The sequence below is a fragment of the Monodelphis domestica genome, chromosome 5, assembly GCF_027887165.1.
Source record: "Monodelphis domestica isolate mMonDom1 chromosome 5, mMonDom1.pri, whole genome shotgun sequence".
In the NCBI taxonomy this organism is placed as follows: domain Eukaryota; kingdom Metazoa; phylum Chordata; class Mammalia; order Didelphimorphia; family Didelphidae; genus Monodelphis; species Monodelphis domestica.
Genome location: NC_077231.1, coordinates 125,634,888 through 125,659,272, shown reverse-complemented (window position 1 = coordinate 125,659,272; position 24,385 = coordinate 125,634,888). Strand labels below are relative to the sequence as shown.

Here is a 24,385-nt window from a genome sequence, read left to right as displayed (position 1 = left end):
CTTATTATCCTTATTCGTATTCTGCAGACCCAACTGCTCCCAATGTAATTGTCACTCGCCTCACCCTGGTCTGTAACACTGCCCCAGGACCAATCACTATGGACCTTACAGGTAAGTAAATAAATTTGGCTTCTTCTAGTGAATTTGTTGACAGTCTGGGGAGGTCTTTACACAAGAAACAGGGCATCAGTGAATTTTCTAAAGTGAAGAAGCCAGAGAAGTAGCTTTGTGATATAGGTACTCTTGGGAATAACTTGGCAATCCTCCACAGAATGCATATTACATCAAACTCAAAAAAGACCCCTGTGGTGACTCACTTCTGTCTATTTAAATAATTGCTAGAATTGGAGCAGTAAAGCCATTTGTACCTTTCCATTGCCTTCATTCTGTTATTTTCAGAGAAAAATCAGAATAGAATTTATTTTGGGGTAGCAGGGTTGTTGATAAGAGAATGTAGGTAATTCTCCAACCTCTTGAGCATGTGCTCTGGGAATATAGACTTTATTAAGAATAAAAACTTGTGAAAACTTAAGGAAAGCAATGCACTTGAATGAAGACACATAATACAGACCTTATACATCTTATATGAACTTGATGGGAGTAATGATATGATTTCCGGTGTGAGAATAACTCCCCCAAAACTCCACCACCTCTTAGTGATGCTACAGCTTTCACTAAGCTACGTATTTTCCATTAACTTTAGACTTTGGGTCTTGGACAGATGCAGATTCCTTCCCTCTACTGCCTCTTGGGACAAGTAATAAAATCCTCAGCCTAGCCCATGGTTATTTCATTGTACTCCTTCTCCCACCCCTACCCGCACTGTTTCTGCCAGTCAAATTGGCCCAGTAGCTAGCTCTATGAGCCATTTCTGATCTCCTGCCTTCAAAAGTTTGCACCAGTGGTTTCCCCAAGTTTGTATATAGTCTTCTTTCACATTGATCTTATTAGAATCCTTTGGTTTCATGAAAATACATATCAGGTACTTCTTAGTCCAGGAGGCTGTTCCTCTTTCCCCCAGTTATTACTACTCTATCCCTCTTGGAATTAATCTTAATATACATTTTACTTGCCTGGCTGCATGTTGTGTCCCTCTTCCTAGAGAATGCAAGATTATTCAGGGAAGGAACTGTTTTGTTCTTGTCTGTTTGGCCACAAATACCATTCCCTGTTCATAATAGATGCTTAATTGTTTGGGTTTTTTTTTTGTTTGTTTAATTGAATGGAACAGAATGGATTAGAATTAGAAGGATTTTAGAGGTCATAAAGTCTAAACTAGAAATGAAATTGAGAGTAGTTACCATTTAAGATTATTAGCATAAGACTGTGAATGAGTTTAAGGTTTTTTTGAGTCTTAGGAGTTTTTCTTTGTGTTTTAAGAAATGGAGGTTGAGGGGGCAGCTGGGTGGCTCAGTGGATTGAGAGCCAGGTCCAGAGATAGAAAGTCCTGGATTCAAATTTGACCTCAGACATTTCCTAGTTGTGTGACCCCCATTGCCTAGCTCTTACCACTCTTCTGCCTTGGAACCAATACACAGTATCAATTCTAAGATGGAAGGCAAGGGTTTAAAAAAAAAAAAGGTAGAGGAAGTTGAGAACATAAAGACTCTATGCCTGCCTAAAGGAGGAACATAAAGATAAAGAAGCAAGAAGGCTAGGGGCACAGAAAATAAACATTGCATATTTCTTACGGCCAATAGTGGGGCCATGTCTTAGCATCAAATCAAGTCTGATTCTTATGAGACAAACAGACAATTCTGGAACAATAGATTTGGTGGAGATGTAAGGAGCTAAGTTGTAAAGATCCACACTTTACCATATATGGACTTTTTGCCAAAGAGAGGAAATAAGAAATTGAGCAGATAGACTTCCTGTTCAACTGAAATCACCAGAGCAAGCAACAGTACTGCAAACTCAACTGGTCCAAAATGCTGTGTGTATCTCCCAGAAAGAAATTCTCTAACTAGGACTGTAACCTCTTCCTGTGTGAAATATTCAACTGTTATCAGGTGCAGCTTTCACTCTCCCCCCCCCCAAGAAGGATAAACCTAAAACCAGAATGAAGTTAAGGGAAATGCATAATAACTAGAAATACATAATTCAGCCTACATGGTAGGTTTTATTTCATGCAGCCAAAAGCACTTATGTTGGTCAAAGATATGAAAGAATACATTCACTGTTAACCTATATTACAGAGAAGAACAATTAATAGTTATCCATTTCTGTTTTAACTACAAAAAGGAAAGAAAAAGAAAATAGTGTTTTTCTTACCAGGTTGCAACTTGGGCATATTAATAACTAATAATAAGTTCTGCCATATTTGCATTTTGTAAATCATTGAAATTCACAGATTTATTAGAGTCTTTCTTGTTCCAAATTTCTCTTTCTCACACCTGCCAAATTAGTAATTCCAAAAGCACGTCTGACCATACCACTCCCTTGTTCAAGCTTCAGTGGCTATCTATCCCTTGCCTTCAGGATAAACTCTGAACTCCTGTTCAGCATTCAAAATATGGCTCCAACCTATTTTTTCCAAAAGGATTCACTTCCCTTCCTTTCCCATATCCTATATGCCACCCACACTGAACTACTTACTATCACCTATTAATGGTTATCAATCTTCCTCCTTGTTATCCTTGTTGGGCACGACCCAATGTTTGGAATGTTCTCCCTCCTCACTTTCTTCTCTTGGCTTGCTTTTAGTCTCAGCTAAGATACCACCTCCTTCTTGAGATCTTTCCTGGTCCAACATTCTGGTACCACTCCCTGCCCCAGCCCAGCTATTAGTTTTGTCTTTTTCCTTACTCCAAAATTATTTAATTATCTATTCTGCATTTGTATGTATACATACGTGGAATTATGTATTATCTAGATACTTATTATACCTACACACATATGCATTATGTGTGAATCCTGATAACTTCCTAGAGAGAGAATGTAGTGGAAAGAGCGCCAGTGGAACCAGAAGAGAACTGGTTTTGACATCTGTTTTTGCCCCTTACTAACTATATGACTAAAAGGATATTATTTAATGTCTCCAAGCCTGATTTCCTTATTTCTAAAATGGAGATGATAATAACAATGGTGTTATGGTGGAAATTGTGGGGGGTCATATGAGATAAGTCAGCAAGCATTTATTTAAAACCATTTATTATATAGGTTTGGGGAACACAAAGGAGGATAAAAAACCCGTTTTTGCCTTCAAGGAGTTCACATTCTAATAGGGGAGACAACAGGCAAACAATTATATCCAAACCAGATACATATAGGCTAAATTGGAGACGATCACAGAGGGAGGTAACTCATAACATTAAGGAAAACTGAAGAAGGCTTATTGTAGAAGATGGGATTTTAGCTAAGTCTTAAAGGAAACCAGAGAAGCCAGGAAGTAGAAATGAGAAGAGAATTCTAGGAATGAAGGAATATCAGTGAAAAAGCAACTCCGGGAGGGGTGAGGAAAGAAGGGAGACAATATGAATCATATAACTTTTTGAAAACTTATGTAGAAATTTGTTATTAAAATAAAATATTTTTAAAAGTTAGTGCTAGGTGATGGACATTCTTGTTCAAGAAACAAAAAGATTGTATATGTAAAATGTTTTTTTTGAAAACCATAAAGCTATATAAATGTTAACTATATTATGTATGTATGTATGACCTTAGGCAAATCATTTGTTCTTTATAGGCAATAGTTTTCTCATTTGTAAAAAGAGGTGACCAGAATAGATAGATGATTTCTGAGGTGAGTCCCAGCTCTAAATTCTGTAATGTAAATTATCATTCTGTATCTACCACCACAGGGGATCTTGAAGCTCTCAAAAAAGAGAACTTTGTGTTAAAGGAAGGAACTGAATATCGAGTCAAAATTAATTTCAAAGTAAGTAGTTTTAAGTCTGGGTGTTGCTATTACATATGTATAAATGTAAGTATCTCTATATCTTGTCTTGCCCTGCATGTGTCTAGAAAGGTGTCCTTCACCCCTACTTCAGAAACCTCTGCCTTTAGAAATCCTATTCATCAAGAATTATATAAAGTCAGGTATGTGCAGGAGCCAGTTCCAACTGACTCACAGAAGCCAATTGTTAAATTTCCCTGTGAGCATTTTACACCTTGGAAACTGACAAGCATCATAAACCAGGGCGTGATTTGCCATTTTGTTGATCGACTAGATTTAAGAAAGCTTTAAGAAAGCTTTTTTTTTTTTAAAGAAAGATTTAAGAAAGAAAGATTTAAGAAAGATGGATAAAAGTTCATAACAAAGATTAAACTTAAAAGTGTGTTTTGTATTTATTTCCCTTCTCCCCCAGAGATCTGAATATTAAATATTTACCACACACACAATTAGTTGTTGGTAGAGTTGTGAATTGGTCTGGCCATTCTGGAAAGCAATTGACAATTCCAAGGAAAAAAATTACTAAAATGCCCTCATCCTTTTATCCAAAGATGCCATTGATAGGGATATAAGCCAGGAAGATAAAAGGTAGACAAAAAAGGTTCATATACACAAAAATATTTGACACTTTTTGTATTAGCAAAGAATTAGAAGCAAGGTAGTTATTACCAATTTGACGATGACTAAACAAATTGTGTTACATAAACATCTTTGGATATTACTGTGTTTTTAAGAAACAATGGCTATAAAGAATGCAAAAAAGAATGGAAAGAATTACATGAAATGATGCCAGGTAATGAAAGCAGAACCAGGAAAACAATATATTTAATGACTATAGCAATATAAATGGAAACAACAACAAAAAAAAACCCACAGCTTAATTCTATACAATTATACTGAGTAATCTTAGCTCTTAAAAAGAAAGGAGAAGATGAATCTTTATACTTTCTTTGATGAGCTAGGGGACAGTGAATGTATGTACTGTCAAACTCTGTTGCTGTGTTGGTTAATTTTCCCAAACTCCTTCCCCCCCCCCCCTTCTTGTTCTTTTTTGCATGGAGTAGCTCTTGGAGATATGGAGGTTTCGTTTTCAAATTTGGAAACAAAGGTGATGTAAAAACAAAAGGCATGAATATAATTTTAAATAATAATAATAAATGAAATCCCATCCCTCCTTCAAATGTTCCCTCTGATAAAAAGGCTTTACTGCTTTATCCACACAAGATGATCACTAACTTTTCTGAATCTCTATGGCATAATGATTTGTACCACTAGTGCAGCACATTTCACATACTGCCAACCTTTGATTTGTATATATGTAACTGCTTGTATTTGTGTAGTTTCTCTAATCTGATTGGGAGAAGGGCACTTTGAACTTATACATGGAGTGCACTCCAGTAGACTATGAACTCCTTGAAGTCAGGAAATATTTAATTTTATTTTTTGTTTAATTTTTATCTTTAACATCTAGCACAATATCTGGCACACAGTAGGAGTTTAATAAGCCTGGCTGAATCAAATTAACTGAAAGTATCATACAAAATCTTTCCAAGCGGAAGTACTAATAACTAAGGGCATCAGCAAAAGTCTGTAGGAGCTGGTACCTGAGCTATGATTTCAAAAAAGATAAAGATACTCTGAGAGAGAAGTAAAGAGTCAGGGCATTCAAGATTTGGGGGACCACTTGTGTAAAGGCATTCTGCTTCCATTGGAAGATGGATTGTCACATATGAGGGACCAATAACAAACCAATTTGGTGCAAAAATAAGGTAGTTAGGATTGAGAATGTGGAGGGCTTTAAATGCCAGGTTGAGGATTCTATATTTTATACTAGAGGCATCAGGTAGTCACTGAAGGTTCTGGAGTAGAGGGGTTGCATGTATCATAGAATCCTAGATTTGGAGCTAAAAGGAACCTAGACTCCCTGATTTTAAAGATGAGGAGGCTGAAGGCCAGAAAAGCAAGGTGATTTGTCTAATATAATACAGATAGTAAGCAGAAGACCTGGGATTTGAACCCTGGTTCTCTGGCTCCAAATCCAGAATACTTTTCACTGTATCACCCTGCCTCAGGAATGTCAATTTAATAGTTGCATAGAGGGTCAGTTGGGTCAGCTAGGTAGCACAGTGGACAGAGTTCTGGGCCTGGAGTCAGGAAGACTCAGCTTTCTGAGTTCAAATCTGGCCCTAGACACTTATTATCTATTGGACCCTGGGCAAATCTATTAACCTGTTTGCCTCAGTTTCCTTATCTGTAAATGAGCTAGAGAAGGAAATGACAAATCACTCCAGTAACTCTTCCAGGAAAACACCAAACTGGGGCACAAAAAGTCAGACACTTCTGAAAAATGACTGAACAACAACAACAGAGGGGCAATTGAAGTGAGGAAAAAAACCTGGAAGCAGAGACCAATAAGGAGACTTTTAAAGTAGTTCAAGAAAGAGTCCTAAACTAAGCTAGAGGTTGTGTAAGTGGAAGGAAGGGGGCCCATTCAAGAGACAAAGAATTCATAGAAGTTGGGAACTACTTGGGGTAGAGGAGGGAGAATGATAGAAAAACCAAGGCTAACTCAAAGATTACAACAAGGTGACCTGAAGTATGGTTGAGTCATCATTATTTGGGGAACTTGAATAGTGACCAGCATGTACAGATAATTCATGCTTCTATATACAACCATTCTCTGTAGTGAAAATAATTGAAGGTCTGAATAGAAGCAATGTGATGATACAATGGAAAGTGCTGCCTAGTGGGATTCATTTAAATTCTGAAAATTAGATAATATGGTACAATGCAATAAATTTGAAGTTAGAACACCTAGGTTTAAGTCCTAATTCTGTCACTTATTAGCTGAGTGATGTTGAGAAAGTCATAAAATCTCTGTTGCTTGGTTTCCTCATCTGTAAAATGAGGGCAATGGACTAGATGCACTTTAAGGTCCTTCTCATCTCTAAGATCCTTTGATCATGTGATATGATACCACATTGAATAGTTGTCATTTGAGTTTTCAGACATTTGATCAATGAAATCTAGATGATCAAACTAACAAAAGCACATAAGATGATAAAACTTAATTGAAGAGATTGTGACAAATGAGGTTTAAAAAATGAAATTTTAATGAATCTCTTGGAGGTGGCTTCCAGGAATGAGTAGCATGTTCTGTATGAGGATGTGGTCTAGGGAGGAAGAAAGAGAAAAGAATAAATCAGTGAGACCTTTCTCTTCACTTCCAGAGATTCATCAGGTCCCCTCAAATCCCCTTGAGAGGCCCATTTCAAGTATTGATGCTTGAAGAACATAGTCTCCTGTCTGAAAGATGTACAGAGGCAGAACCAAGAGAAAGGGAAAATTCTGAAATAAGTGTAATTTATTTTTCCTTTTGTAGTTTTGTCATTTCTTTATAAACCTTTTTTGAACCTATCTTGCTCTGATGGTACCATATGGTCACCTTTCCTTCCCTGAATTAAAATGGATCTAAGGATCACCTTGGTAGCTAGCTGGTCTGATGAAGCAACAGAATGGTTGATGAATGGGATAATGCATCATCCCTACCAGGAATATTCATATTTTTAAAGGGCCATTTAACAATGACCTTAAACATACACAATAAATCTCTGATGAGAAATTATGGGGCACTAGACTAGTAAGTCAATTCAGTACTCATAGAGCTACTCAGCCAACTTAGTACTCAGAGTAGGTGCTTAATAATTAATTTGGGAAGTTTTTATTAATTTTTAAATTTTTTAAATAAAATTAAAATTTTAATTAATTTTTAAAGAAGATATTTTTGGAAGAATAGGAAGAGTGGAAGGAAGGTAAAAAAAATAAATCAAAAGCATTTAGATCCATTTGCTAATAAGGTTTGGACCTGGATATAAATCAATAACAACAATGCTTTTTTTAATGACTCAGATGTTACTATGGATGTTTTTGTACAAATAAAACTTTATTTGAATAACATCATTGCATATATGGCCCTAGTAACATTATAGCTTTTTGTTTGTTTGTTTTATAATATTGTTTTCTAAAATGTTTATACTTAAATTATTTCAACAAGCATTTATTAAGTGTTTATTACAGGTCAAGCACTGTGCTGAGTACTAGCCATACAAAGAAAGTCAAATCCATAGTCCCTCACCTTAAGGAACTCCTATTCTAGTGGAGAAGACAATTAGTAGGTCCATATAAAATTTACCCAGAGAAGATGGAAAGTGAAGTCCTTAGCAGCTGAGAGAACTAGGGAAAGTCTCAAAGAAGTCAGGGAAACCAAAGAACAGAGATGAAGAGGGAGAACATTCCAGGCATGGGAAATAGTCAAAGGCATAAATTGGGAGATGGAATATGGTGTTTGGGGAACACTAAGAAGGTCAAGGTTACTGGATCATAGAGTACATAGAGGTGAGTTAGGGGTCAAAAAAAAGTTAGAAAGGAACCACATTACTGTCTTTTCTCTTATATCATACCTTCTCACCTAGAATCCCTCAGGACTCACAGTCCCTTCTTTGAGAATAAGCAGTTTAATTTCTCTTGACTTCAGTATTCGCATCAGCAAAATAGGGATAATACCTGGACCACTTCTGTACTCCCTCACAGAATTATTTAGTTCAAGTGAAATATGTACAGAAAGAGCTTTACAAATGTTAAGATCAGGGGACAGCTAGGTAGCACAGTGGACAGAGCACCAGGTTTGAAGTCAGGATAACCTGGGTTCAAATCAGACCTCAGACACTTCCTAATTGTGTGACCTTGAGCAAGACAATTAACCCCAATCTTGCCTTTTTTCTGTTTTAGAAGACAGAAGAACAACTTTTAAGAAGAAGGGGTAAAAAAAGAAGGAAAGAAAGAGAAGCTGAGTGAAAGTGGAAAATATAGGAGGAAATGGGAAATAGGGAAAAGTAGAGCCTAAATCCATAAGATTCGCAACAATCCTTTATTTACAGGGAAGGCTCGTATTCCCCATGCTAACCTTAGCTCCAAGCTCCATACTCAAATTTAAGTACACAATAACTTTCTTATCTCCTCCCCTTTTAGAGTAACGCTCCTTATAATTATAAAATTAACTAGTGTAAAGGAGACTTTCTAACTGGCCACTTTTAAAGTGTTTCCTAAAACTGAGATTCTTAACTTTTTTGTGTTGGGAGACCTTTTGGCAGTCCATTGAAGCCTAAGCCTGGGAACCTCTTTAGAGAATAATATGTTTAAACGCATAAAGCAAAATACATAGGACTATGAAGAAAACCAATTATATTACTCAACCCTTCCTAATTCTTTTTTTTTTAACCCTTACCTTCCATCTTGGAATCAATACTGGGTATTGGTTCCAAGGCAGAAGAGTGGTAAGGGCTAGGCAACAGGGGTCAAGTGACTTCCCCAGGGTCACACAGATGGGAAGTATGTGAGGCCAGATTTAAACCCAGGACCTCCCATCTCTAGGCCTGGCTCTTAATCCACTGAGCTACCCAGCTGCCCCCAACCCTTCCTAATTCTAAGTGCAACCCCCTCCTAACTTAGCTACTTAATAGCAAATTTGTTATAGAACAAATTCCTGTATGAATGGAAAGGATTCCCCTCCCCAGGAGTTCCTTATTCTCATGAAATCACAGGTCTAGAATAGAAAGGGGAAAAACCAAAACACCTTAAAATCTGGGACAGAGTGAACATTTGACAAATGCTAGTCAAAAAGAGCAGAGCTCCAGAGAACCAGAGGTAGAACCTCAAACTGATATGAAAAACATTCCATATTACTTCAGGGTCCAATAATGGTTAAAAATGGCTCTTTGCTTATATCTTTTGCTTTTATGCCATGTTAATTTTCAAATAAACCTTAATTACCTTCCCCTCCCCAGTATTGCCATCCTTTGTATTATAAATTTTAAGAGAAAGAAAGAATAAAATTAGCATGTTTCCTGTTTCTGACAATATGAGCAATATTTTATATCCCTATAGTCTCTTACCTCTTCAATGACAGGTATGGGAGAGATGCCCTGGTCAAGCAGACAAAAGTTCAGAAATATGACTGGAGGAAAATATTTAAGTTCTTTTGGACTTGAATTGAGATGACTATTGGACTTCTGGTTTAAAATGTCCAATGAATATTTGATGATGTGATGCTAATGCTCAGGAGAGAGACTAGGCCTGGATATTATCTTATCTTAAGGGCATCTGCATAGAAATGATAATTGAGTGTGTGGAAGCTTACTATAAGAGGACACCAAGTAAGAGACTATAGAAATTTTGTCTCCAATTCTTTGTGTCACTTTTAGTCTAGCAAAGTCTGTCTCACAAAGGAACTCCAGCCCTGGGTTTAAGTAAACTCAGTTTAGTCGTGTGTGGTTGTGTGTGTGTGTGTGTGTGTGTGTGTGTGTGTGTATAAGCTCTTCCAAAGACTTTTCCTGCATTCTTTAGCTCATTGCTTCCATTCTACAACCCCAGAAAAAGTCTCTACAGCAAAGTTTAGGTATGGTTTATGTCTAGAGTATTCCCTAAAAGGGATTATTGGTATCCTTTCTTGCAAAAGTCCCTATAGTGCACAGTAGGTATGTTTTAGTATAGCTCTTAAATTCTACTAAAAAAGGACTTAAAATATAAAAGGTTCATATGTGAGCATTAGATATTTAAAATGTGAAACAGTAATCTACACAGTTATCATGCCTTCCTTATAAGTAAGAACAATTTTGTAGGACAGGTTAACAGAGAACTGCATTCACCTCAAATCTGTGGTGTTATGGAGCAACTCACATATCCAAATCTGCCAAACCAATTTATGAATTGGGCTTTCTTAGTCTTTTCATTGCAGCATTCTCCTGGCTGGCGCAATCTTCTACCCCAAAAAAGATATACTTTCAGGAAGTACCTCCCACTGACCTCTCAAACTCACCTAAAGTAACTATTTAGGCGAGAAACGTACATCTCATTTTTAAAAATACATATTTACTTCCAATTCTTTTCCAGGTTGAAGAATAAATTAAAAACTCTCATAACAAACATATAAGTCAGCAAAACAAATAATTCCCACATTGGTTATGTCCAGAAATGTGTGTCTCATTCAATATTTTAAGTCCATTACCTTTCTGGCAAGAACTGGGTGGAAGTTTTCATCTTCAGTTCTCTATAAATATGGTTTATTGATCAGTGTTCTAAAGTTTTTCAAAGTTGTTTTTCTTGCAATGTTGTCATTGTATAAATTATTCTCCCAGTTCTTCTCACTTTGCCACACATCTGTTCATAAAGGTCTTTCCAGTTTTCTCTAAAATTATCAATTCTGTTAATTTTTATTACACAATATTTCATTATTTTCATATGCCATAATTTGTTTAGCCATTCCCCAATAGATGAATACCCACTTAATTTCCACTTTAGGGCTGCTAGGTAAAAAGCTGCTATCTGTGTTTTAATACACATGGATCCCTTCCCTCCTCATTTGATCTCTTTGATCTCTAGGTCAAGTAGAGATATAGATAAGTCAAAATATAGGCACTGTTTAGTAACCTGTGGGACACAGTTTGAAATTTTTCGTAGAATGGCTAAACCATTTCACAGATCTACCATCAGTGAATTGGTAAACCTATATTCCCTCAATCTTTCCAACATTTATCATTTTCCTCTTCAAAACAGTTGGGTTTTGTATCCTCTATGCCTTAGTGTTCATCTTCCTACCCTTTCAATTCACTTTTATCTAAAGCTCAATCCCTTTCATCCTAAAACACTAAAGAGAAAAAAGCTTCTGCTGCTCAAAATTGATAAAGAGAATAAAATCTGAAAGAACACTCTCTGTTTGACTTACTTGGGATCACTTCCTTCTTGTAGGTGAACAAGGATATCGTGTCAGGGCTGAAATATGTGCAGCATACCTACAGGACTGGGGCTAAAGGTAAGAGATCCCACATTTTCCAATCCCCCATCAAAATGTAAATATTATCTAGTGAAAAGAACACTGGGCTAGTCTCTTCCTTAATCATTAATACTTAGGTCAATCATTAAATTTCTTTGGTCCTCAGTTGCTTCATATATGAACTAAAATTATTGTGAAGAAAAGTGAATATAAGACATGGGACATGAACCCAGATATCCCCAATATGTCTAGCTATCTCTAACTGCTACTGCACATTACCTCTGTGAAGAGAAGACAAAATGAGAGAATGCATGTGAAAGCATTTGAAATATAAAAATCCCTTTCTACATGCAGGGGGCAGTAATAATATTATACAGGTCCCATCTATACTAGAACACTTAGGAACGTTGAGATTCCCTGGTGAATCTGGAAATCAAAGGAAATCAATGATTAGTCAAGTCCCAAAGAGGATATGTTTTGTCCTTAATAATCTGGATTGACTTCCTTCAGAGCCCAGTCTCCCCCAAAAATAAACAGGTGAATAAGTGAATGGATAGATGATAGATAGAAAAATAAATAAAAAATAAGCCTTGTGCCTTCCTTGACTCTGTATGGATAGATAGCATAATGCCAGATATACAGGAGGAAAATGAATTATTGCTACACTGGATTTACAATTACTCCTCCAGACCTATTAATAGCACCTGGAAAATTTGCCCAAAGACATTTAACCTTGTTAGTAGTAGCCAAGGAGTTCTAGACATTCATTCTATTACTTGTCCAGGGTTCTCCCTCTACCATGCTACTCAACCTTGGTCTCCAACAGTCTAGACTTTGGGCTTTGAACATTCTCTGGTATGGAGGTTCTGCTGTCTTTCCGAATGATGATTTTCCTAATGTCTTTTTCTTTCTTTTAGTGGACAAAGCTATGTTCATGGTTGGCAGCTATGGGCCTCGGGCAGATGAGTATGAGTTCTTGACACCAATTGAGGAGGCCCCCAAGGGGTTGCTGGCTCGAGGCACTTACCACAACAAGTCCTTCTTTACTGATGATGACAAGCATAACCACCTCACCTGGGAGTGGAATCTGTCCATTAAAAAAGAGTGGACAGAATGAGCTCTTTACTCTACATTCCCTTCCCATCTCCCTTGCCTGTCATCCTGCTGGTAAATTAATGTGTTCTAGAACCCCATAGTTATTTCCCCTTTCCTATGTGTACCTCCCTACTCCCCCAGGGTCTCTAAAGCTCTCCAACTCTTCTTGTTTTTACATGGCACCATGGTATATATATGGTACAATTTTAGAGGTAGCCTGTGGCTTCCTTTCCTGCTCTGCCGAAAACAACACATTCAGTTTCACCACAGAGGCACAAAAGTTAAAAACCAAATTCCTTTTCTAACTCTTTCCTCCTCAGAATCAGATCTTTGGAAAGTCCTTACTTGACCAACACGAACATTTCCTTTAGGTGTCATTTGCTTGTCTCAGGAGCTAGCAAACTTAGAGCGAAAGAGAAAGCCAGGCACAGAAAGAGGAATCTCCCACTAATGGTTCACTCTCCAGATATTCATAATACATTGTCACTGAAGTATCCTATTATGGTTGCTGCTGTCCTGATGAAGGGCCCTCATCTGCCTTAATTTGCCTTTGTGAATAAAGCCAACTTTGGGAGGTCTTCTATTTGTGAGCAAAAGTGCAAACAATTCCATGCTTTATGAATAAAACCATTGCTATCCATCATGTCTGAGCCTTTCATTTTCCCAGTCTCTCTCCTTAAACACAACCAGAGACCTTACCCTAAGTGCTAGGGTACATGTGTGTACCTATGTGCTGAGATCTCACAGCCCTGAAACAAGCCCATTTCATTGGTCACAGCACAATGCAGAGTGAGCTCCCATGATCTGTATGGCAGAGACTGAAAGCTTTCCCTAGGGAAGTTTCTTTTGTTCATTGCTTTGGATTTAAGTGAAGAAAATGTAGCTGGCTGGCCTGTAAAAAGGAGGGCTATTCTTTGGCTTCATTTTTGAGTTGGATATTTTATTTCAGAAGCTTAAAATATCCTAAGTAAAAGTTCTCAACTTGGGGTGTAGGAACTTGATTTTTAAAAATAAGTATTTCAATGTAATTTATTCCTTTTGTAATCAATCTTTTGTGTTTTACATTATACATTTAAGAACATTATTCTGAGAAAGGGTACCTAGATTGACAAGACTGTCAAAAGGGTACATGACAAAAAAAGAAGTCCTGCCCTAGAGCCAGCTGCTGAATTCCCATGGCTCTGAGATCACTTCAGCCAATTAACAACGGAGCACATTAGGATCAGTTTCCCAAGCAATACCCTAAGCTCAACATTTGAAATAGGACAAGAACAAGGCAGACATTGGAAACAATCCAATCTGGCTGATTCTTTCTCTTCCTCTTAATGCAGAGACCGCCTCTAGAATTTGTAGTTGAAAGTCAGCCATCCCAGGGTAAAAGAAAAAATTACAAACTCGGTTTATCTAAGTAGAAATGAAGAGGCAAGGATAAATGGTAAAATTTCCCTTCCTTTCCACAAATGGAAAACTCATCATGAAATGATGAAAAGAAAACTATACCCTTAACAGAAAATATAGTGTCTTGGATTATAATGCATAAAGAACCAGGAAGAGGAACCATTCCCAAATCATTAATAAGATCTTGGAGAGCGATTGGGGGGAATTAGTACTGAAATAGAATAGATATATAGATTACAGATTCCTTTGAGATGCCTTTTCTCCCAGCTGAATCATTGACCAATCCCATTTTTTCCTTTGTGCCTTGGTAGTGCCAGTGATGCTTAGGAATCTGTGCTACTTCTAGTTATCAGTGGCCAAGACTGTCTTTGCTACAGCTAAATTGGCTGTTGAAGGGTTCTTAAAGGTTTTTCTAGATCATTTCTTAAGTTTTCAAAAGCCTAAAGTTTTACCTGCTATTTCCCTAAGGCCTTTCAGACATAATCATGGGAATATAATAGCCCATCCTTAGAAAAATGATGCTGAATTAGAAACAGAAGGTGAGAGTAAAGGGACCAAGGCTGAATGAACTAGCTCTATTATCAATTAAAAACAATCCCAGGCACCGTGGTTTTATTCCATGTGTTTTTGCCCTAAGTGCTGAATTTTCTGTGTACATCTTACCTTCTAAGTAAGAAGATTATACACGGCTAATAAAGGCTAGGGTCTACCATATAATATGGCAAACCAAGAATATTACTGGATCCCTGCCTTCCTAGCGAGTCTGATGGAGCTACTGGAGCTGTGGGTTTTTATCTTCAGGACCAATGGAAACTATTCAGTGGAAAGTTATTTTTTCTCTTTCTTTCATTAATTGTGCACTGCCTCTAGCAAGTCCTGGGGATACTTATGCCTTTCCCTCAAAAGTTCTTCCTCTTTTGCCCACATTTTCCCTTGGATTTCTTCTCTGCTCTAGCATATTTCATTTGATGAAAGCTTAGATTATCAGATACCCCACTATCTAACTAGTAACCATTTGATAGCGTACAGATTCCCCTATTTCTTCAATATTCTAATTCCTCTTCTTTCCTGTCTCTAGCCAACCACTCCAATTTCCCATCACCCAGCTGTCAACTCTGTGTACACAGCTGAAAATAGGCACAATAGGATATGAATAGAGGAGGAGAATTAGGAGCACATTTTTTAGTAGTGAGCCATTTACACTGCAGACAAAAACACAGACGAATAGGAAAAGGCATGAAAATGGAACTTGTAGATGTCTGCAATAATTTAAAAAGCCACTAGATATCACTTTCTTCCTAAGAAGAATAGCACACACTTGTAAAAGACATGAGGGACATCTTGAAAGAACACCTGAGCTCCCAGCTCCCACTGAGACTAGCAGAATTTCAGAAAGCCAAACCTCCACAGGGAACATCCTGACCAAGGAGAAGCACATGGGAATTTTGGGGGGGTGAAAGTGTGGGTGAGGCCTGGAATGAGAGATATGTCATGGTTTTTGAGAAGAAGACCAATTATGGTGAGGGCAAGGAATGGGGCATCTGTAACCCAAGGGAAGCTTGGACTTTCAGTATGAAGAGGGGGAAAGAGAGGAGAACCCCCTTCTTAAAGTGGGGTTCAGGGGAGATAGCAGATGTAAAGAGAATCCACTCCTGGGGCCCCTCCCCCATCAAGGTGATCAATTTCACATACTCTCCAGTCTGGCACTTTTTCTCTAGTGCCAGCCTCTGTCACAGCACCTTAATCTGAGTCACAGTATAATTTCTACCACAGGGTGCTTTCATCTGACAATGTTCCTCTCACAAATAGATAAGACATGCCCCCCCCCCACACACACACACAAAAGAAGGAGGAGAGGAAAGAGGAAAATGAGACAACATATGTGTGTTTAGCAGAGTGGCTGGTGCATAGCAGGCACTTAATAAATGTTTATTGATTGATTGAAACAACATAGAAATAGGATAAAAGAGGGAGTCCAAATATGATACTTCAGAATCTTTAATGCCATGAAGGACACAGATAATTACAAAAATCAGAAATCAGAAAATTTAAATCATAACACATTGGATAAATAGTGAGTGGGTCAAAAAAAAAAACAAAGAATCATCTGGGCAGCTAGGTGGTTCAGTGGATAGAGAGCCAGGCCAAGAGATGGGAGGTTCTACATTTAAATTTAACCTCAGAGAACACTTCCTAGCTGTGTGACCCTAGGCAAGCCACCTAACTTCAATTACCTAGTCTTTAACATTCTTCTGCTTTGGAACCAATTATTTAGTATCAAATCTAAGGCAGAAAGTAAGGATTTAAGAGAAAAAAGAAAACAGCAAAGTAAGATAAATTACTAAAACTAAGATGTTGGATGAGATAGGTAAAGATTTTTTGCCAATTATTTAAATGGGAGGTGAGAATAAACAATGAAGAAAATAGAAGAAAAATAATCATTTAAAATTAGAGAACTTGTGAAAAGGTCAGCAAATGGGAGCAGAGGAAGGGAGAGCAGCTCTGGAAATAGATTAGCATCAAAGTAGACTAAACAAAACCAACCAAAGGAGACAAAGAAATACTTTAAAAGGAGAGAGAATAAAAACAATTCTAAAGAAATTAATGGAGAAAAAAACCAATAATTTTCCAGGTGAACGAAGACAGGGTGCTAACTATGTAAATCCTGTGGCAGTTGGAGTTCTGAACTTGAACTCAAGTGGATCCAGGGACAGGATACCAGCTCTGACAAACAGAAACTGTGAAATCATGTAAATCACTAAACCTCACTGAACTTTCATCTATAAAATAAAAGATATAGTTATATTATCTACCACATAGGACTCTTATCAGGAAAGCAATAGTGTTAATTTTGTTTGGAACAGAGAGATACTTTTTTCCCCCTTTCTTTTCCTATATCACAAGGTCACTTGAGTCCTGACTAGGAAAAGGACATATGCAGACAACCTAAGAGTAGCTTGTTGCATTGGGAAACATTGTACCAGATATTCTGTGCTACAAAATGCATGCTCAGTCATGACCCATATATAGCTCTATACTTTGTTTCTCCATTAGCACCTCTTTTCAGTTGGTTTCTGCAGCATCTCAGCATTGTTGCGTGGTGGAAGAAGAGGAATTAACTTTCCCCCCTTTGCTCAAACTCCCATCACATAAACTTTTGGAGGGGTCAGTTCAATAATATTTGGTTTGTCTCAATTTTTATTTTCTCATATTTACCAGGAAGGAAACATGGTGTAATGGGGAAAACACTGGGTTGAGTCAGGAAGTCTGGATTTAAATCCTGTCTTAGTCACTAACTTGTGTGACACTGTGGGCAAGTGTCTGAGCCTCGATTGCCTCGTTTGAAAAATGAAGAAGTTGAATTCTCTCAGGTTCCCTTCAGCTCTTAATCAGGGATGTTGTGAGACTCAAATGAGGTAACTGATGAAAAGCACTTTGTAATCCTTAAAGTTTTATGTAAAATCCATTATCATTTTTATTATTGTTATTATTAGCCTACAGTGACCAGGTTTCCAAGGTGGTTATGACCTCATTCCCAGAGCTTTCTATTGCATTCCTGCTGAGTTCAAGCAATGTTTGTAAAAAGCAATTCAGAGGTGTGCTGGTAAGTACTGAACAAACTATAGGGCACAATCTTTTATATTTTTTAAACTCTTACTTTCTGTCTTAGAATTGATAAGTTCTAAGCAGCAGTTCCAAAGCAGAAGAACATTAAGGACTAGGCAACAAGGGTTATATGACTTGCCTAGGATCACACAGCTACTAAATATCTGAGGCCAGGTTTCAGCAATGTTTGAAAATTAATCTTCATTAATAAAGTAACACTTTATTAAATTTAGACAATCAACACTCTTTTATGGCTAGGCAATAATAAATCAAGTACTGTTTTATGGCACATGCTGACTTCTGAAGTATAAATACTCAAACTGAAATTTTAACATCTGTTTATAGCTGACTCCAGCATCCTAATTGTTTAAAACCATCTCTTTCATTTTGGTTTCACTTGCATTTATACATACCCAGACTGCCACTTAACTTTTGAACATCCATTACTCTAGGACCTCCCACATCCTTCCTCTCACCCAATTTTATGCCATCTATAACTTGTAAATCCATGTGTAGCCATCGCCATTTCACTATACCTGCTGTAGGGTTGCTTGGTGAAACTAAGTTAAAAAAAAAAAACAAGCTGATTTTGCCACTACTACAAATCAGTATTATATAACTTTGTTAGGTCCTCTTTTTTTAATAGTCCTCTTTTTGTTTAATAATCCTTCTACTACCCTTTTCTAATTCCTATCTCATTCCCCACATCATCTGTTACAAATATTTTCTTCTCATACTAAACTGTCTTTTTTTCTCTTTCCCCCCATCTCTAGCAGATGACTCAGGTTCCTAACTTTACTGATAAGATCACAGAACCTCAAGAATTGTAAAAGATCTCAGAGATCATACAGTTCCACTTGAACATGCGAAAAAATCCTCTCTACAACACTCTCTAGTAGGGTGAACTTCCTGAAGCAATCCATTCTGCTTTTGGCAATTCTAAAGTACCTGACATGAGTTCCTCAAGTTTCCTTCCTCTGATCCTCAAATCCCAGCAGCAGCATCCAATATGCTTTCTTTCTTATTGTCATTGAATGAGGTATCATTCTCTACTCCTCACTAACACTAACCTCTCTATCTACATCTTGCTCCTAAAATTCACGTATAGTGCACAAAACAGAATCTTATTTTTATAGCTTTCCAACATATCTCTCCCACTAGCATATCTCTGGGCAAGAAAGGGTCACTCGAATCCAAGTCACCAACTTCCCCCTGTTCATAATTTTTTTCACATAGGCTTTACTGACAGCCATATAGTTCCATACTTATCCTATCCCATGGTGATTCATTCTCTTATTCTCTCCTATAAAGTCAATGAATCATTCTCATATTGAGAGCTCCCTCAGGAACTATAACTCCCAAGTTTAATACACATTCAATCAGCAAAATTTCCCACTCTAAGTCACTTTCTAACAATACTGTTCATTTGCTCTTCTATCTTTTTGTTTTCTATGATCACTTGTCTCTACTCCTAGTCAGATCACTGTCCCTCTGTTCAACTGACACTGGCTCTGAGGTTAGCTCTTATTTCACTTAAACAGGCTAGGAAATTGTAAGCACTGGCTTCATCATATACTCTCTGGTTTATAATTATGTCTTCATTTGCTCTTGACCTCACAGCTCCTGACATTAAAACTTAATTTCTTCAAAAAACATTGTCTATAGCCAAAATTTCTCTTTCCTCACTACCAATTATCTTCTCCACCCTTTGCAATTTAAGTTCCACGTCCACCACTCTATTGAAACTCCTCAGGGCCACTAGAAACCATGCCATCACCAAATCAAATATGACCCCCCACCCCATTTTTCTTAGCTTGACCTTTTTATGACTTTTGAGACTAATGACCATACCCTTCCTACAAGGCATTCTATTTTTCTTGGCTTTAAATATAGATTTTTATTAATGACCAACTTCCCTAAGCACTTCATCTGGCTCTGGCTCTTCTTTTTCATGACTTTCTAAATGTTGATCTTTCTCAAAGGTCTGTCCTTGGTCTTCTTTTCCTCTCTCTTCTTTTTTCCTGGGCAATATCAATCATTCCTAAAACTTCAATTAGTGTTGCCTTTATATACATGTATTTCCAACATATATCTGTAGTCCTGTTCCTTCTTGTGAAGGACAGATTACAGCCAAATGTCCTTTTAGTCTTCTTAGAATCAGAAGTAGAATCACTGATTTTAGATCTAGAAGGGGTTTAGAGGCTATTCCTCCTTATTTCACAGATGAGGAAGCTGAGGCACAGAAAGATTAGTGATATCCCTCAGTTCACACAATTAGTAAGTATACAAGATGCAATTTGAGCCCAAGTCTTCCTGATTTCAAGTCCAGTGTTCTATCCACTATTTCACACTATCTTAAACTTGCCCTGTCTAAAAAACAAGCTTTACAGTATTTAATGAAAAATAAACCTGGTCCTCCTTACTTAACTGTTTCTATCTACAGCACTACCATTTACCATCTTGGATATTTAAAACCTTGAAGTTATCTTATACTCTATCACTTTATATTACATATAGTATTTTTCTGTCACATATCTAATCAATTACTGAGTCTTTCCTCAACATTTCTCACATTCATCCTCTTCTGTTTTCCCATTCCTGTCATCCTGTCAATGGCCCTCATGATTACCTTCCTAGACTTACTGCCAAATAAATCCTCTATCCTCTCTTTCTGCCCTTTCCCTTTCATTTACCAGAGATCTACTTATGCTATTCCCTCATTTAAACACATTCAGTAGATCCTTATTGCTCACTATTGTTGAAATGCCTCTGCCTAGTTTTCAAGGCCCTCAAAGAAAAGACTCTTCAGTCCTTTATATTACTCTCTTCATGTACTTCATGCTATTGGTAAATTGAACTATTCTCTTCTACTTCTTAGACTTGCCCCACCCCCTGAATATGTCCTGTATTCTTCCTCCTCCAAGCATTTATTGCTAATGCTTGTATCTAAATAGGATATTATTTCTGAATGTCAAACCTCAAACTCTTTGTACCTTGAATTCCTACATATTCTTTAAAGCCCACCTCAAATGCTACCTTAATTTATGAAGCCTTCTCTGATCTCCTGTTTGGTTTGTACTTTCCTAGTCAGGTCTTATACAGCAATTAAAAAAATAACTCTAGTACACTTGTGTAATATTGTACATTATAGTATTCTATATTAATTAATTTTCTTACTAGATCATATCTTGTTTGGGGTCCTGAACTATATATGATCTAAGTTTTGTACCTCTTTTAATGTCTGGCACCAGGCTTCACACAGAGTAAATGTTTAAGATTTATTGAGTGAATAAATTAATCAATGGTTGATTGAAGAACAATGAAATGTAGAGAATATTTATGCTGGTCATAGAAGAACAATAGTATAAATTTAGGCAATAAGTTTAGGAAACAGTAATAGTCTAGTTTAGTCACTGAAAATTTTTGAGAGGGGTAACAATGATTAGGCTTCAGGTTACATTCATATAATTTAGTTATCTAAAGAAATTTAGAAGAATGTCATTGCTAAAGTCAGCCTCCATTTTTATACTTCAATGAAATCTCAAAAGACAAAGAATTGAACTCTTGATTTTTAATCTCTCTGGGCCATTGCTGATCAATTTTCATGTGTGTTATTTCTTGGTTGTTTCTATGTTTTTTTCTCTCCAGTATGATCATATTCTCTCTCTCTCTCTCTCTCTCTCTCTCTCTCCTTCTCTTTAGAGTCAGTACCATTACAGAGGCATTAAAATATGTCACAGATGGCAGCATCACCCTATTTCATCATCCATTGGCAGGACAGTGGGGCCTTTATCACAAGTTTTTTAGTTGCTGAATTGAAGAATCTGGAAGCTTATGATAACCACACATGGTTACCTAGTCCACATATCTTTCTCCAATGGCTATATCAAGCATGCTAAAGTCATTTAGTAACATCATATGCCATCATTAGTGATATGCATAGCATGTTCTCCATTGTAGACTGTAAACTTTGTTGGCAGAGATTCTATTGTCATCCACAAAGCCCCATCATCTAGAACACTCTTGTAAAGAAAAGATGTTTGTTAAGTAGTTGAATTTGTTAGATAAACAATAACTGAACTTAAATTATCCCTAAACATTAACATTTTTAGGTAGACACAACTAGTTAACTCAAATCTTGTCAAAAGAAGAGTCCAGAGCAATAGTAAAAATGTATGCCCATGGATCTCATCAACTCCTAAATAGAAATTCTTCCTAGTATCTAATGTAAAGCATTCTAAAACCATTTTCTACAGCTTGCAGTTTGCAAAAGTCCTTTATAAAGTTTTTTACCTTGTAATGAGAGATGGATACAGAGTATTTGGCTTCACAGAGAAGGGAGCACCTCAACTAAATTTTGCAGACAGATTACAACTTCTAAGAAGAGGACTAAAGGAAGGATGTTTCTACTGATCAGTGGAATGAAAAGCAAATGAATGAAAGTGGGAGATACAATCTCAATATGGGGAACAGACAAGGTTGAGCACATGAAGCCTTGTGTAATATAAGGATAAAACCAGGTTGTAGAGGATCTTAAATGCCAGGTTGAGGAATTAACATTTTCTCCTAGAGGTAAAGGGGAACTGCTGGTGAGTTTTGAGCAGGAGAATGGCATGGTTAAATATATGGCCAGAACACTGGGCATAAAGTCACAAACACTTGAGTTCTAATCTGACCTCAGGCACTTAATAGTCATGTGACCCTAGACAAGTCACTTAAATTCTGTATGCCTCAGTTTCTTCATGTATCTCACAAGGTTATTGTAAGCATCAAAAGAGATGATATTTATAAAGCTCTTAAAGTGCCTGGCACATAGTAGGTACTATATAAATGTGTATTCCCTTTCCCTACTTCCTTGTACTTCATGAAAATAATTTTGACAGTAAATATTAACCACCCTCTCAGTCTACATTTTTTTCTTTTCTTGGATTTTATACCATTGCTCTCTTTTGGTCCTTCTCTTACTGCTCTGAGTAGTCCATCTCAACCTTCCTTACTAGATTATCCTTTATGACCATGTATAGCCACACCTCAAGGATCTGCCCAGTGCTCTCTTCCTTTCTTTTCCTATACCCTATTCCACTGATCTGACCAAATCTCATGGCTTCTTGAACTAGCAATACTGTTACTAGGTCTATACCCCAAAAATATCAAAGAAAGAGGGGAAAGACTCGTGTTATGAAAATATTTATAGCAATGAACTGGAAGATGATAAAATGCTCAATTGGAGAAAGGCTAAAAAATTTTCATAAATAAATTTGACAATACTATTTTGCTATATGATATTATAAAGGGCATAGTTCCTAAGAAATCTGGGATAACTTGTATGAACTGATAGAAAGTGAAGTAGGTAGAATCAGTGGAACAACAGCAACAATGTTATAAAGACAAATAACTTTAAAAGACCAAAAAATTCTGATCAACATAATGACAAACCACAATTCCAGAGGATTCATCATGAAACATTCCACCCATTCCTATACAGAAAGGTGATGAACTTAAAGTAAAGATTGAAGATTTAGGTTTTTGTGCATGGTCAATGTTGGAATTTGTTTTGTTTGACTATACATGTTTGTAACAGATGTTGTTTATCTTACTTCCTGGACTGGGGGAGTAGAGGGAAGGTAGGCAAGAGTTGGAGGAAGAAAATGAGAAACTGAAAATAAAATGTAAACATATATATACATAAAGAAAAGAATAACTCTAACTCCCATTATGAGAAAAATAAAAACCTCCCTGAAAAATTTCCTGGGTTCAATAATCACTGGACCATGTAAATGACTTCAAAATCTATTTATTTAACACGAATGATTTCTCTCCTAAACTCTAGTTCAACATTGCCAACTGTATACTATAGATATCTTCATTTTGGATGTCTCATGGGCATCTGAAATTCAGTATGTCCAGAACTCATTCTTTTTTCCCCTAAGCCCACCATTATCCCTAGCTTGTTTTCATTTAGACTTTTACTACCCTATTATTCACTGAAGTTTAAACCTGTGCCCTCCTGTCTTCCTTCCTCAGCTTTCTCCTCTCTCTTACCTCTGTCATCAATCAGTTGCCAAATGTCAGTTCTAGCCCCTGAGTCATCTCATTTGCAACTATCCTCTTTTTGCCATTCATACTCTTGTCACCTTATTCAGGCTATCATAGTAGTCCTATCACAAAGTGATGAGGGTCTGAGTTAAGGAAGCATCCATGGGAGAGAAACAGATGAATTAGACATATATGGAATTTGAAGCAAAATGACTCAAAAACTGATTGTATTGGGGTAGGAGTGGGAAACCTACATGGAAGGAAGAGAGAAGAAGCAAGCAAGCCACTGAGGCAATAAACTTGGATGCCTGGGATTGAAATAGGGAAATATGTAGGAGTGGCAGGTTTAAATATAAAGATGATGGGTTCTGTTTGGAGGCTTTTGCATTTGCAATGCCAGAAGGACATCCAAATCATCATGTTATTCCCATCAGGCAGTTGGTGATATGGAGCTTAAATTCATGAGAGAGTTTTCAGTTGAAAAGATAGATAGATAGATAGATAGATAGATAGATAGATAGATAGATAGA

At 37.0% G+C, this 24,385-nt stretch overlaps 1 protein-coding gene across 2 annotated transcripts in view; it reads left to right on the top strand.

Moving 5' to 3' along the window:
* The window catches only part of ARHGDIB (Rho GDP dissociation inhibitor beta), a 29,653-nt gene extending 16,195 nt beyond the window's left edge, over positions 1–13,458 (top strand). For both annotated transcript variants that reach the window (XM_007503607.2, XM_001363951.4), the window contains 4 exons: positions 28–111; positions 3,801–3,877; positions 11,696–11,759; positions 12,638–13,458. In XM_007503607.2, the coding sequence (XP_007503669.1) occupies positions 28–111; positions 3,801–3,877; positions 11,696–11,759; positions 12,638–12,837 (425 nt within the window). In that variant the 3' untranslated portion in view covers positions 12,838–13,458. The remainder of the gene's footprint in view (positions 1–27; positions 112–3,800; positions 3,878–11,695; positions 11,760–12,637) is intronic.
* Positions 13,459–24,385: the final 10,927 nt, after the last annotated feature.